Source organism: Eurypyga helias, unplaced genomic scaffold, assembly GCF_000690775.1.
Source record: "Eurypyga helias isolate BGI_N326 unplaced genomic scaffold, ASM69077v1 scaffold3996, whole genome shotgun sequence".
In the NCBI taxonomy this organism is placed as follows: domain Eukaryota; kingdom Metazoa; phylum Chordata; class Aves; order Eurypygiformes; family Eurypygidae; genus Eurypyga; species Eurypyga helias.
Window position 1 is genome coordinate 124206 of NW_010257114.1, and position 13001 is coordinate 137206.

General features: G+C 37.5%; 1 protein-coding gene across 2 annotated transcripts in view; it reads left to right on the forward strand.

Annotated features, from left to right (window-relative positions):
• The first annotated feature begins 659 nt into the window (after nt 1–659).
• The window catches only part of ITGB6 (integrin, beta 6), a 30500-nt gene continuing 18158 nt past the window's right edge, over nt 660–13001 (forward strand). The window contains exons 1-8 of one of the 2 annotated variants that reach the window (XM_010153886.1): nt 660–726; nt 1174–1250; nt 1984–2063; nt 4892–5096; nt 5962–6208; nt 7089–7254; nt 7797–7958; nt 8719–8814. In XM_010153886.1, coding sequence (XP_010152188.1) covers nt 1190–1250; nt 1984–2063; nt 4892–5096; nt 5962–6208; nt 7089–7254; nt 7797–7958; nt 8719–8814 — 1017 coding nt within the window. In that variant the 5' untranslated portion in view covers nt 660–726; nt 1174–1189. Of the gene's footprint in view, nt 727–1063; nt 1251–1983; nt 2064–4891; nt 5097–5961; nt 6209–7088; nt 7255–7796; nt 7959–8718; nt 8815–13001 lie in introns of those variants that run through there. The other variant, XM_010153885.1, reaches the window with a different exon arrangement.

Sequence of the window (13001 nt, forward strand, 5' to 3'; positions counted from 1 at the left end):
TCCCTACCATCACATCCTGCCCTAAGATCACACCTATCATCAGTTTGAAAAGGGAGGTCTGATCCTGCTGCTTCTCTCGGCGAGAGCAACCTAATTCTTATGAGCTAACGTTGGTAGGATTTCTGACTGTAGAAAAAAAGGATACATGTCTTCAGGCCAGCAATGCAACTAATGAAATTATAATAATTTTATGCTGCAGTGTGTGAGATTGGTTGCCAACCTCTATGATAAGAGAGGGCTTGTCCTGTACAAATGATTTTCAAAATAGAAAATAGCAGAGCATAAAAGATGGGAAGAGATGAAATCTAGAAATAATGAATTTTATTTCCTTTAGTAACATTGTAAGAAATGCATATTTTGCCTTCATTACTGGTGAGGGGAAAAAAAGTGATAGCAATAACGTGTTATATTGTCGTACCAGTGCTGTGGAGTATTTGGCCAGTTATTACAAGGACTTAAAACTCACAGGATTTTATTTTTTTCCAAGTTGGTTGCAGCACTGAGAATGCAGTTATTCCTTCTTTTGCATATTAAACAAATTCCCCAACTGCAGCATTTCAGTTTGCAATGTTGTTAAAATCTTGAATTACTGCAGCCAGGTCCTCAATTCTCCCAAGTGATTACTGTTTGGGTTTGTGGTTGTTTTTTTTTTTCTTCACAGTTGCCTTTACAAGTTTACCTCCACATCAGGAAATCTGAAAAAATGGGATTTTTACATCTCTCCAGGTATACTCGCTTGGCAATCCTACTACTTCTCTGCCTCACGCATTCCCTCAGGGAACGATTAAAGGCGTTATTTTAGAGGAGCCTTTTAAGAGTTGCTGTACACACAAAAACCAGCTCCCTTGGCTGGGTTGCTCTAGGACCCAGAGTGACTGGGATTGACAGAAATCTTCACCTGAATGAATTTTCCCCTTATACCTTATAAGGAGTCCGGGAAAACAAGGAAGTGATAACCATGTTCACGTTTACTTTATGCACAGCCTGTCCCCTTTACCTGCGCAGGTAGCCCTTGTTTTCACTTTTATTCATGGTCTGCCCTGGTGGGGTTGAAGTTTCCTCGCAGTCCGGTGTAGGTGACATCTGAAAACATACCCTCTGGGAATGTATGATTTTTACGACATTCTACCTTTACGCGGACGATAATTAACACACCATTTTTTTGTCACGCAGCCAGCACTGAAAACGAATGGGGATTGAATTGCTTTGCCTCTGTTTCCTATTTCTGCAAAGAAATAACTGGGTGCAAGGTAAGTATCAGGGGTAGGGAGATCCATTTCAAAACCGTTTTTGCACCATTTCTTGGTTGAAGTTGATACGAAGTACCTTTCTGTCTTCCGTATTTAATGATTCCTTTCTGTTTAATGACTTTTTTCTTTTGACAGACTGCTGTAGGGCTACCCTGCAAATTCATCTAAGATTTATGTGGTCATTACGTAGTGCAACATGGATGAAAGAGATGGGCATTTGAGCTATTTTCCTTATACTAATCACTGTTTTATTGCCTGAGAAACTTAATACTCTGCATGCGACTGAGTGTTTCACTGGTACTTGCACAATAAATTAAAATCGTATCGAGTATCCACAGACATGGGTGAAGCAAAGTGTATAGAGTGAACATAAATCTGTTCTTTTAATACCCCTGGTTATGCTGGCACTGTCTTACCTGCATCGTACCAGAAACACATGTAACACCTTATCAGGTGCACTGGAGAAAAGAACTGATGTTCTCAGTGAATGCCATGAAGCATGCAAAAGCAGGTATGTTAATTGCCAGCAATTGTAGGGTTTTCATTTTTATTAGAGGGTTAATCTTCTACCAATAGAAAAAACCTTTATGAAGTAATTTTATCAGTAGTCCTAAATATGGCTAAATGTTTGCATTTTTCACCTCCCACATTCTCTAAATAGCAAGATTCTTCATAAAAAAACTCTTAAAGATGTGTTTAATCATTCAATTTATTTTCTTGGATTTCAATTTAGGGACCTGTTCTCAGGAAAGAGCAGTAACTTGTGAAGATTGTTTGCTTTCTGGACCACACTGCGCTTGGTGTTTTCAAGAGGTAGAGTTATAGATAAAAGAATTTTCAAAGTAAGACTTTTGAAGTGTTTGTAGTAGCTCTGATTGATGAAGTATTGACTTGATTAGGTCAGCCCATGGTTTGGTAATGCATGCAGTGCTTAGTGAAGCTTTCCTGGGGATCAAAAGTGGAATTCAATCTAGACTTTATGGCCTACTATTCATTGTTGTTGTGTTGGTTTGTGGTTTTGTGTGTGTTGGGTTTTTTTGTGTGTGTGTGGGGGGGTTTGTTGGTTGGTTTTTTTGTTTGTTTTTTTAATTTAAAAAAAACTCCAAACAACCTCCCTCATCTCAGGCAGAAATAAAAGAGGGGCTCAGGTCATCAGCCTCAGGGCTGACTCACCCACAGTGCCGAAGACGAAGCACCAGACATCAAGTCAGAGACCAGACTGTATCTTATATATTACACGTTAAGGCAGACAGTGTAAACAGGAGGTGTTCCAGTCAGTTTGCATATACTCATGATTAATCTATGATTGATTTTAAGTATGATGATTGTGTCAGTTTTATAATTAATCTGATAGAGGTGCAAGTGTTTTGGCTAAAATTTAGAAAAAAACCCACCTGGATTTGTTTCCTATATATCTGTTGCAGATTTTCTGTGTAACCTCACACAAGTCACTTATCTCTGCTTATTTAAAAGTCTTCTCTGCTTTCACCTGCAAATGATGCTAAATAATATCTCCCTACCTCACAGTTAATATTCTAGGTCTTAGTTCATTAATGTTACCAAGATAGTCAGCTATCACAAATAAAAACTTGCCAGAAATATTAGAGAAAGAAAATAAGTATTTTTTGTGATAGTTTTTGATTTATACCTTTTCTATTAAGAAGTATTTATTGCTTTTTTGAATAGCAAAGTGATACCTATGATGGGACTAACATTCTGCTTTATGAAGTAGCTGACAAAGACCAAACAGCACTTTTTAAAAAAATAGTTTTGGTAAAATAATATAGCAGTTCGCAAACCAAGTTACCCTGGGGGGAAAAAATTCTCACCCACATTAGTGGGTTTGCAGTGTTTTTTGTGTTCATATTTAACAACCAAACCAGGATTTTCTTAAAATGAAATTTGGTCACATAATTTTGACTACTGCCATGTATTTTCAGAAAACAAAAATGAAGCACAATTTATTAATTGGGAAAAAAAAAAGTGGAACTATCAAAAACTTCAGAGTAGTAAACATGATTTTTTTTCTTTGTTCAATGGCTCATTCACTTGTTTGCTAGAGAACACATCAAAAGTGTCAAAGGCATAGGAGCTTTAATGTCAGAGTAAACACAAGTATCTCCAAAGAAACCACTGTTTTCTGTAGGATAAAAACACACCCTGTAGTTGTATCTGAAATATGACTTTGCCTCTTCGTGCGTGTTTTGAAAAGCCAGCAACTCCAAGTGTGTAACTAAAGGAGGTGATATGGATCTTCCTGTGAAAGTTTTACATTGCTACGTGATTTTTATGTGCATTGTATTCAAGCAGCAGTTGGCAAGAGTTTTACCTGAGCAAAACCATCGGATTTGGTCTCAAGAATAATAAACCACAGTTCCCATCAGGTGTCTCAGCACGGCTTCCACCACAGTATGTAGGATCCCAGATAATTTTGAGGCATGAAGGTGACATTTTGGTGGAAAGAAGGGTAACAGTTCTGTGTTTAATAGGCTTAAAAGTAAACTTGTTTGGCTTTGGATGAAAAGCTTTTCAGTGACTGAATTCAGAGAGTATCTGTGGCTTAATGGCTGAACCCCAGGTTCCTTACCCAAAGTATGGATATGGTATGGGTCCATGACCATCAACCAGAAATTGACTGTTTCTATGCCAGTTCTGCAGGGCATTGCCCAGGTTTTGGTCAAAAGGTCATGCAGGCCAGGGCAGTTTCCAGTTCAGGAGGCAACTGACTGGTTTTGAGGATCTAAACTCTAGAAGTAGCTCCAGGCAATGGTAATAGGGCACAGCAGCGTCTTTATGAAACTAACCATTAACTTCACCGCTACTGGTGATAGTAGCTACCCACCTGGCAGCGGTGTCCGGGAAAGGAAAACGTGTCAAGCGCTTTGCAGTGAGGGACAAAAATAAACTGCAAGTGATCCAACTGGTATTGCCAGGCTTGTGATTTCCTCTGGATGGAGAAGGTCAAGTAGGACGCTGGGCCAAACATAATCAGACAGAGGTGGGCATGCCATCAGCCCACCGGTGCTGGGGGTGCGAGGGAGGGAGGCTGTGGTGCTTCTTGGGCACCAGACCGAGTAAACAGGGACTTGCTACCTGCTTCAGTGAACATGTTAAATGAGTGTTGAGGAGAAAGGATAGGTCAAAATAAACAGTGAACACTGGATACCCCACCGTCAGTTTGTCACACAGTTTGTAGGAGTTTATTATCTACAAGATCTCTTCTGTTACTAAATGATGATGTTCCACCGGCAGTTCAAAACTGTTTAGGAAAAATTGATGGATTTATAGCATTATACTAGAATAGAAAAAAACAGGGGCTCACAGGGCCTTTGTGTTATCTTTCCCAGTACTGTGAGAAGCTGAATGCAGCGAGTAGCACAATTCCCATTCCCCAACAATAGAGTAGTTTCTCCCAGGACACCAAATCGGTGTAAGTTACATTAATTATACACCTGTGTGACATGATCCATGAAGGGCAAATTTAGATTTCTGTGCCACCTAGATCTCTTTCTGCATTAGTTTGCACCAACTCGCACCTTTGTTTCTGTTCCCTGCATTGGATTGACCTTTTGTCAGCCAGGTGCTGGTGGCTGGTCAGTAAATACATTGAACTCATCCATTCTTTCTCCTGTTTGCTTTAGAATTACACAGACTCGTCCGGAATTCATGGGAGGTGTGACACCCTAGAAAACCTTTTGTCAAAAGGATGCCAGTTGAATTTGATTGAATTTCCCATTTCAGAAGTAGAAATTCACAGAAACAAGCCCCTAACTGTAGTGACTCAGAAGAACAATTCTGATGTCACACAGATTTCTCCTCAAAAATTGACTCTCAAGCTGCGACCAGGTAAGTCAGTTCATAGACGTGGGACTTTTTTTTTTTTTTCAGCCAGTGTGATATACTGAAGTTTCTCAGGCTGAATGGTCTAAAAAAATCTTGATAGAATAAAGATAAAACCCCTGTGTCGAGTCCAAAATTGTCTGTTGACTCATCAGATGAAAACTAGGTTCATGAGAGTTCAAAATGCTTTCAGTGCTGGGTACCTCATAAAAGTAACGATATAATTTTTTAGTGCTTCTATTCTCTTGCCATAGAGGTGGCAGTGAGAGAATGGAAATCCCCCGCACCTCCCCAGTTCTGCTCCTGTGCCTCTCCCCCACAGGTCTGGCAAACAGCGTCTCAGAGGCAGCATGAAAGTCTTGCTTTGAGGATTTACAAGGTACCAGTGACACATGTGGAAACACTCCAGACCTACTTAGGGGTCTTTAGATTTAGAATAAAGAACCATGAGAGACACCTAGTTAGGTCATACCATAGTGTTGTAAAATGAGAATAAAACCTGATTTTCTTTAAATTTCTAAGGTGTGTGGTATGTCCCATAAACCCTACCTTTAGTTTTAATTAGCTTCGTATCTAAATTTTTCTAAAGCTGCCTACTGCTGAAGTGATGTTCTCATATTTTTTCAAATTATAGCGATCAGTTGTAAATCTATGCTTACGGCTTTACTGAAGAACCACTAGAACGGCTTTTAATTTTTCAGACCCCTTTTGGGCTGTTGACAGAGAATTTTTGAAGCTATTTCATTAATTCGACTGGATATGTAAAATACCAGATAATTTTCACTGTATATATAAGTTCATGAAGAAATTGGCGTTGCTCGTAACTTCTGTGTAGTGCTAATATGTACCCATTTTCCCATGACCTTCACAGGGCATGAAGAAACAATACAGATCAAGGTTCGCCAAACTGAAGATTATCCAATTGATCTCTATTACCTCATGGATCTTTCAGCCTCCATGGATGATGATCTGAATACAATCAAAGAACTGGGTTCAACTCTTTCCAAAGAAATGTCAAAACTGACAAGCAACTTCAGACTGGGGTTCGGATCTTTTGTTGAAAAACCAGTTTCACCATTTATAAAAACCACAGCTGCAGAAATAAACAACCCTTGCAGGTAGACAGGGAAAATACCTACATCTGTTTGCATGCCAACATTAAGTCATAATATTAATCTTTAGGATAAAATTCAATTCAGCAACCTCACTGGAACCTTTGTCCTCTTTGAGCTGTAAATGAGTCAGTTTGGGAAACAAGATTTGTTTCTTTTAGTTTTGCACTCTGATCATTATTCTGCTGAGTCTTATGTTATTTGGAGAGAGGAATCTGGGTATGATTCTGCTTTTTAGCTTTTGCTGCTACTTACAAATGTGCTTAATGGGTTAACAAAAAATTATGCAGAAGAATTACATATTTTTCTTTAATCTGCTGGAATATACATATATATATATATAATGACATGGCTATACGAAGGAGGTGCAAAATCAAACTCAACACAGAATAGCAGTTTCATTTACCCATCAATATTGTTTTCCTGGGGTTTTTTGGTTTTGGTGTTTTGGTTTTGGTTTCTTTTTACCCTAAGGGCTAGTAGCATCCCCCAAATCTTGGCTGCCCTAACCCTTTCTTAACCTACGTGGAGGAGAAGTTGTGCTCTGCAACCTGAAGCAGGGCTGCAGCAGCTTGGTGGTGCTCTCTCAATGTCATTGAGGGACTACAGATCCTGAAGTGCTCCTGAGTATGGAAACAGGGCACAGCAGGAAGGACGGCAAGGACTGCGCATTGATAACTGGCAGAATGACTCCGACCCAGGAGGCATTTCCCAGGCTTTGTGCAGACCTGTTTGCATTGCCCACCTACCTGGGTACGTTTTTCACTACGTCGATCTCAGACACAGAGATACATGACCAAAAACCAATCCGGACAGGCCTGCAAAGTAGCCACTGCAGTGATTTTTCACTCTGCGTTATACATAAGCTGTCTCACTTATCTTGTAGAAGTGTGCCATACGAGTGCTTACCCACCTTCGGATACAAACATGTTTTGCCACTAACAAATGATGCTGAAAAATTCAATGAAATTGTGAAAAGACAGCGAATCTCTGCTAATATAGACACTCCAGAGGGAGGATTCGATGCAATTATGCAGGCAGCTGTTTGCAAGGTAATTGAAATTTCTAGGTATAATATTAATTATTTTGTATATTACCACTTCTAGTATTATATAGTTATATTTCAACAAAGCAGGTCATTATTTTTCAAGATTTTTTAATGCAGTCCAAGAGCCTCATTATATTTGTGTGAAAATACTTTTGGCTGTATCAAGTTAAACATGCATATTGCAATATTTTGGTGTTTCTTCTTAATTGCCAGGGATAAATAAAAAAAAAAAGGGAACTGTGTGATTACAGAGTCCTTGATAGTTAATCAAAAATAGTCAAAGAAAAAAGAGTGTTTAGAGTAGTAGGCAGATTGACATGAAGATGGCCAGTCCATGTTATTAAACACAGGAGTAGGGAGACAAAATGTGAGCCAAAGACATTGGAATGAACATCATCTCTTAAAAGAGGTGTTATAATCTTTTTGACATTCCCTTTAAAATCATTCCCTTCATTTATTTTGAACTGTTGTTCTCCAAATCTTTTGCTGCTTTTCTATATTGCAAGTGCAATACAGCCTGCTAAACTAATGTGTTTTAAATTACAGGAAAAAATTGGATGGAGGAATGATTCTCTACATTTGCTGGTGTTTGTGAGTGATGCTGATTCCCATTTTGGGATGGACAGTAAACTGGCAGGGATTGTTATTCCTAATGATGGGAACTGTCATTTGGACCACAATGATGAATATTCCATGTCAACTGTTCTGGTAATTTGCTTTGAATTCTATACAACTCTTGCATTTTGGAAATTTACCACAAGCAACTTAGAAAGTACATGAAAGCTCATCTTCATCATTGAAACGTGTAGGAGTTGGGGAATCCAGATATTTACTGTCATGTATTTTATTTGTAATTGCACATTTTAGTAAAAAAAGAACAGTGTGTTTGTATGGAGTTATGATAGACTATAGCTGGGAATAAAGAAAGCACAAATCTTACTCCTGCTAACCTGAAAAAACACATGGAACAGGACTGACTAGTATTTCCTTCCTCAGGGAACACAAAATTTGCATCAGTCATGTTCTATGCAAGGGTGTGAATTTAGGAGGAGTTCAGGAATTTGTAGGGCATGGTTCACGCAGGAGAATTTATCAGCTTAAGGTTCAGTGTTGAAAACCGCTGTAGGTATACACCACAGTGTTCAGTGCAGGACAAATACCCAGGTGCTCTGGCACAGCGCTATTCTCTGGATTATGTATATCTCTCTCACAGATGCTACTGAGCCAAGTGTCCCACTATGGAGGTCAGCACTATACTGTTCTCAGAGAGGTTTCCTTAAAAATAAGGCAAGGAAATTATGTATACTGTCCTTTATTTTGTATACATGTAGAGCCTAATTACAGTTTATACTATACAGACAACACAGTATTAATTATGATCATTTGACCATGTGTTTCATGGGAGATAATTAGCAACTGGACGCACATGAAAAATAGATTGATGTGGCTCTCTTCTGTTTGTTTGCAGGAGTATCCCACAATTGGACAATTAATTGACAAACTAGTGCAAAACAATGTTTTATTAATTTTTGCTGTAACGAATGAGCAAGTTCACATATATGAGGTGAGCAAACTAAAATGTTCAGTTCTCCAGTATTTGTTTTAAGGTTCACCCTCTCTCACAGCTGATACAGTAGTTCTAGAACTAAGGACTGAATTCTGTAAGATAATTATGTCATAAAATAGCTAAGAAATTATGTATCAGAGAAAGACTCTTTTACTTAGGAAGTGCTTCCTCATGTATTGATATTGATGTTTTTAGTTAACTTCTAAATTGGATTTCATGTTGAATCACACTAATTTTTTAAGTCAAGGATTGTCAAACTAAGCACTGCTAAACTATTCAGTGTAATCATTATGATTAGCCTTCTCTATTTTATATGCTAGAGGACCATTGAGCCTGTTCTTAGTATATTCTGAAAAATACATTTGTCTTCATGTTTAACTCTATTTTTTTTCAGCTGACCTGAGACTATTAATTTGTCTTTTTTTCTGTGTCTCCTTCCCATCAGAGAAATAGGAAAGTACTAACAAGATTAAAAATACAAAACATGATGGACAAGGTTCTCTTCCCTCATAGAATCATTCTTCATGTTCACTGAGGAAAAACACTTTGTTACAGGAATTTTTGACATTAGAATTTGCAGGGTGCTGTTCTATGGAGTAATTTCCTGCACTATGGAGTCATGTCATGGAAAATAGGAGCCAGGAGAGAGGGTTATGAAAACTTAGAATAGAAGTCAATCACTTACAGGTGCAGTGAGATTCTATAGTCATAGCATAGGTTAATTAAAATTTGTACATTAGAAAACTTTTAGTAAATCTCATTATTGCTCAACAGTTTCTTAATGGGAGCCCAACTAATGGCAAGTGAAAGCTTTTCCCTGATTTTAATAAAAGCTGCATGAATAAGGGCTGTTCTAGGAGGTAGTTTGGAGGTATCTCTTTGATTTACAGAGCCTTATTGTGTCCAAAGAGACTTTTCTCTTACTGATGGCATTATATTTTCCCTTGGAAGTTGCTGGTGGTCACCCTCAGAGTTGGCCAACAGTGCTGTTATCGGGGGGTTTCTATTTCAGTATCCCTGTGTCTGTGTTATACCAGTATGGAAGCTATCGAGTGGCACCCTTTGTCCACTGGGAACACTAAACAAAGACGTATAGCTCACAAGAAATGCAAGCCAGTGTTACCCAACTGGGCAATGGTTTGTTCTTATTACTCTCTTTATTAGGAAAAAAGGTGCAACTATGTTCAGTCTTGTAGGGTAGATAGTAATCCCATTCAATATATTCTGTCTGCCACTTCCATGTCTTCAATACTGCTTTCTGTCAGTTATTTGGATAGCTATAGCTGTTGTGGTCTGCTTTCTGTCCTGTAGTGGAAAATCGGTCAAAGCGAGTACAAAAATCATATATAAGCCTTACTGCAGTTCTTCCACACTACAGTATAGTGTAGAAAAATATATATAACAGGACAGTAGCGTCATGTTTTCATCTGCATGATTCAAATTTGTAATATAAATAAGCAGGTATCCATGCTTAAGGATGCAAAAAGAACAAAGCAAGACAATGAGAGTTATTGTGTTAAGGCCACTGCTCAGGTAGCCTGGAAGAGCTGGGAGAGGACCCTAAACTGGCACTTGGGCACCAACCACTCTTGTCTTGATGTCTTACTTCTTTTTAAAGATCTCTGTGATGGAGATTCTTCAGCCTTCTGCAGAAAACCCTCCCAAACTACATTATCCTTTGTGGTGGAAAGCCTGTCCCCAAATATCTCATCTCAAATCTACTTGAACTCTCAAACTTATTATATCAGGTCCCAAAACTGACCATTGCTATCTATAATTCAATTCTTAGAGACAAATGTACATTAAAATGACTGTGAGGACTTAGAGAGCACCTCTTTAAATAAACCTGATAGATTCCAACAGACTTAAGTCTTAAGTTCAGACTGCCAAATACATATTTTATATTTCTAGCCCTGTCTTATCCCCAACAATTTAGACCAAATAATTAAGTCATTTAATATTCTTGATCCTATTCAACTGAATTTTCAGTTTATCCACTTACATGTCTGTATATTATTATCTAACACACAACTATTATGGATTGCACAAGCACAGAATGTGCATGCTTGTGACATAGCAGGTTTTAGTTTGATTCTTCCATGAAACGAAACAGCAACTACACAGCAGTCTGAAAAAAGGGGAAGGTTTAGGTCTGATGCTCTCCCTGACCACATAAACTTTAAAAGCAGTCATGTGGAAATATTTATAAGGCCACTCCAAATTAAATGCAAGAGAGGGAAGGAAGTTCCTTATGTTGAGCCCTGATAATTTGATGTTATTTATGAACAGGAATATATTTTTCCCCTCAAAAAAGGTCATTTAAAAGATATTCATATATGTTTAACTTTTTGCATCATTACTCTCTGAGTAATGATCAGTAATTTTGCATCATTACTCTCTCTGAGTCTTACCAAAGCTGCAGGGAATGTTTTTATTCTATAAAATCTTTTCAGTCAAAAAGCATCTGTGAATATTGTGATAATAATGATATTTCGACAAAATGTGTAAATCCTGTTTAGGTATAAAAGAAAACAGCAGTCTTTAATGTTTCATGAAGTAATTGTTACTATTTTGTTATTATTTGATTTCAGGAAGAATTCTTTACAAATGTATTAAAACTTAGATGAGTGAAAAGACTCACTCTTTACTCCTGACTAGGCACAATTCTTTTGAAACAGAAGTTGCTCTTTTTTGGACAAATAATTTCTTTGTATATCACAGGAAAATACAGCCTGAAAATTGGGTTTTTAAAACTATATTTCACTGCTGAAAATGGAACTAAAAATACTCCAGTCTCTGCACTTATATGGAATTTCAAATTATTTTTATAAATTTGGCATGACACTATTTATGATGAAAATTCTTCTATCATTTGCATTGCTAAATTACACATAATCCCACTGAACTCAAATATATAATTGTCAAATTTCACTAGCATGAGTCAGAGTGTCTCTATAAAAAGACAATTAATCCTTTAATGAATATTTGCTGAAAGAGTAAATTCCATTACATCCTTTGGATAGTTTTATGATAGTAGCACTCCAAAAGCATCCATCTGCCTCACACTGTTAATATTTAAACAGAAATAAGTGCTAAAAGGCAGGGTTTAACCAATGGACCGAGGATACACACTCTGACAGGACTTACAACGTCATCCTTATATCACCATGCAGATTTTTTTTTTTTCAAAGAGGAAAGATAAAGTCTTCAGAACAGTATATCCCTGCTGTTTGTTTTGCATACCACAGATTAAATGGTGCTATACTTTAAATTCCAGGTTTATCACCTTTTCTTATAATTATCTCCCAAAAGGTCCACGTGTACAAAATGCAGAGTTTCAATAGTCTAAGAATCCTTGAAGGAGCACTAATCACAGGAGTCAGGAATGCAAAGTCACCAGCTGTACCATAAAATGCAGTTAATCCCACTGATTTACAATAGCACTTTAGAAATCTAATGAATGGCAAGTATTCTGTACATAATATATAAAGTAATCACAGGGCTTTTGGAGATGTAAAATATAAGAGGGATATAAGGGTATCAAGTTATCCATATTTATTAATAGCTTTCTGGATTTTTTTTTAAATTAAAATAACAGCATTGTTATGATAAATTGCAAGGAAAAAAATTACTGTTGCAATGTGTGTTTTTAATGATGCACACTTATTTTTTCAAAGGCATGGGTACAAGCAAGAGAGCATGCAGTTAACAATCAGGCAAGATAAATTTGAATTGATCATGTTTAAAATCTAGCTGTTACATGTCACGTTACTGTCACAATGCCATTTAATGTAAAAAGTAAAGAAAGCTTATCACAGAAATCGATTGTTAAATTGGCACTGTATTATTAACATAAAGTCAACATACAATCAATCGTACCCACAGGTTACTGGGATACATGTGGGGTGCTACATCAATCGTAAACCAGCAGTGATTTTTAAGAGCAGTTGTTCAAAGTTCTTGTAGCCTGCAGTTTAAACTTTTTAATTTCAGTGCCCTCCCTAACCAGGATTCAAGATGCTCAATTGCTCGCCAAGACAAAAAAGTGACTGCTCTTACTGAACGTAGGGTCCTAGACTCTCAAATAGTACAGCTACAGTAGAGAGGTGAACCTGGTTTTGGTTATTTTTATTAGAGAAAAGCACGACTGTTAGTAGAATATATCATCCTTCTAAACTGGAGAA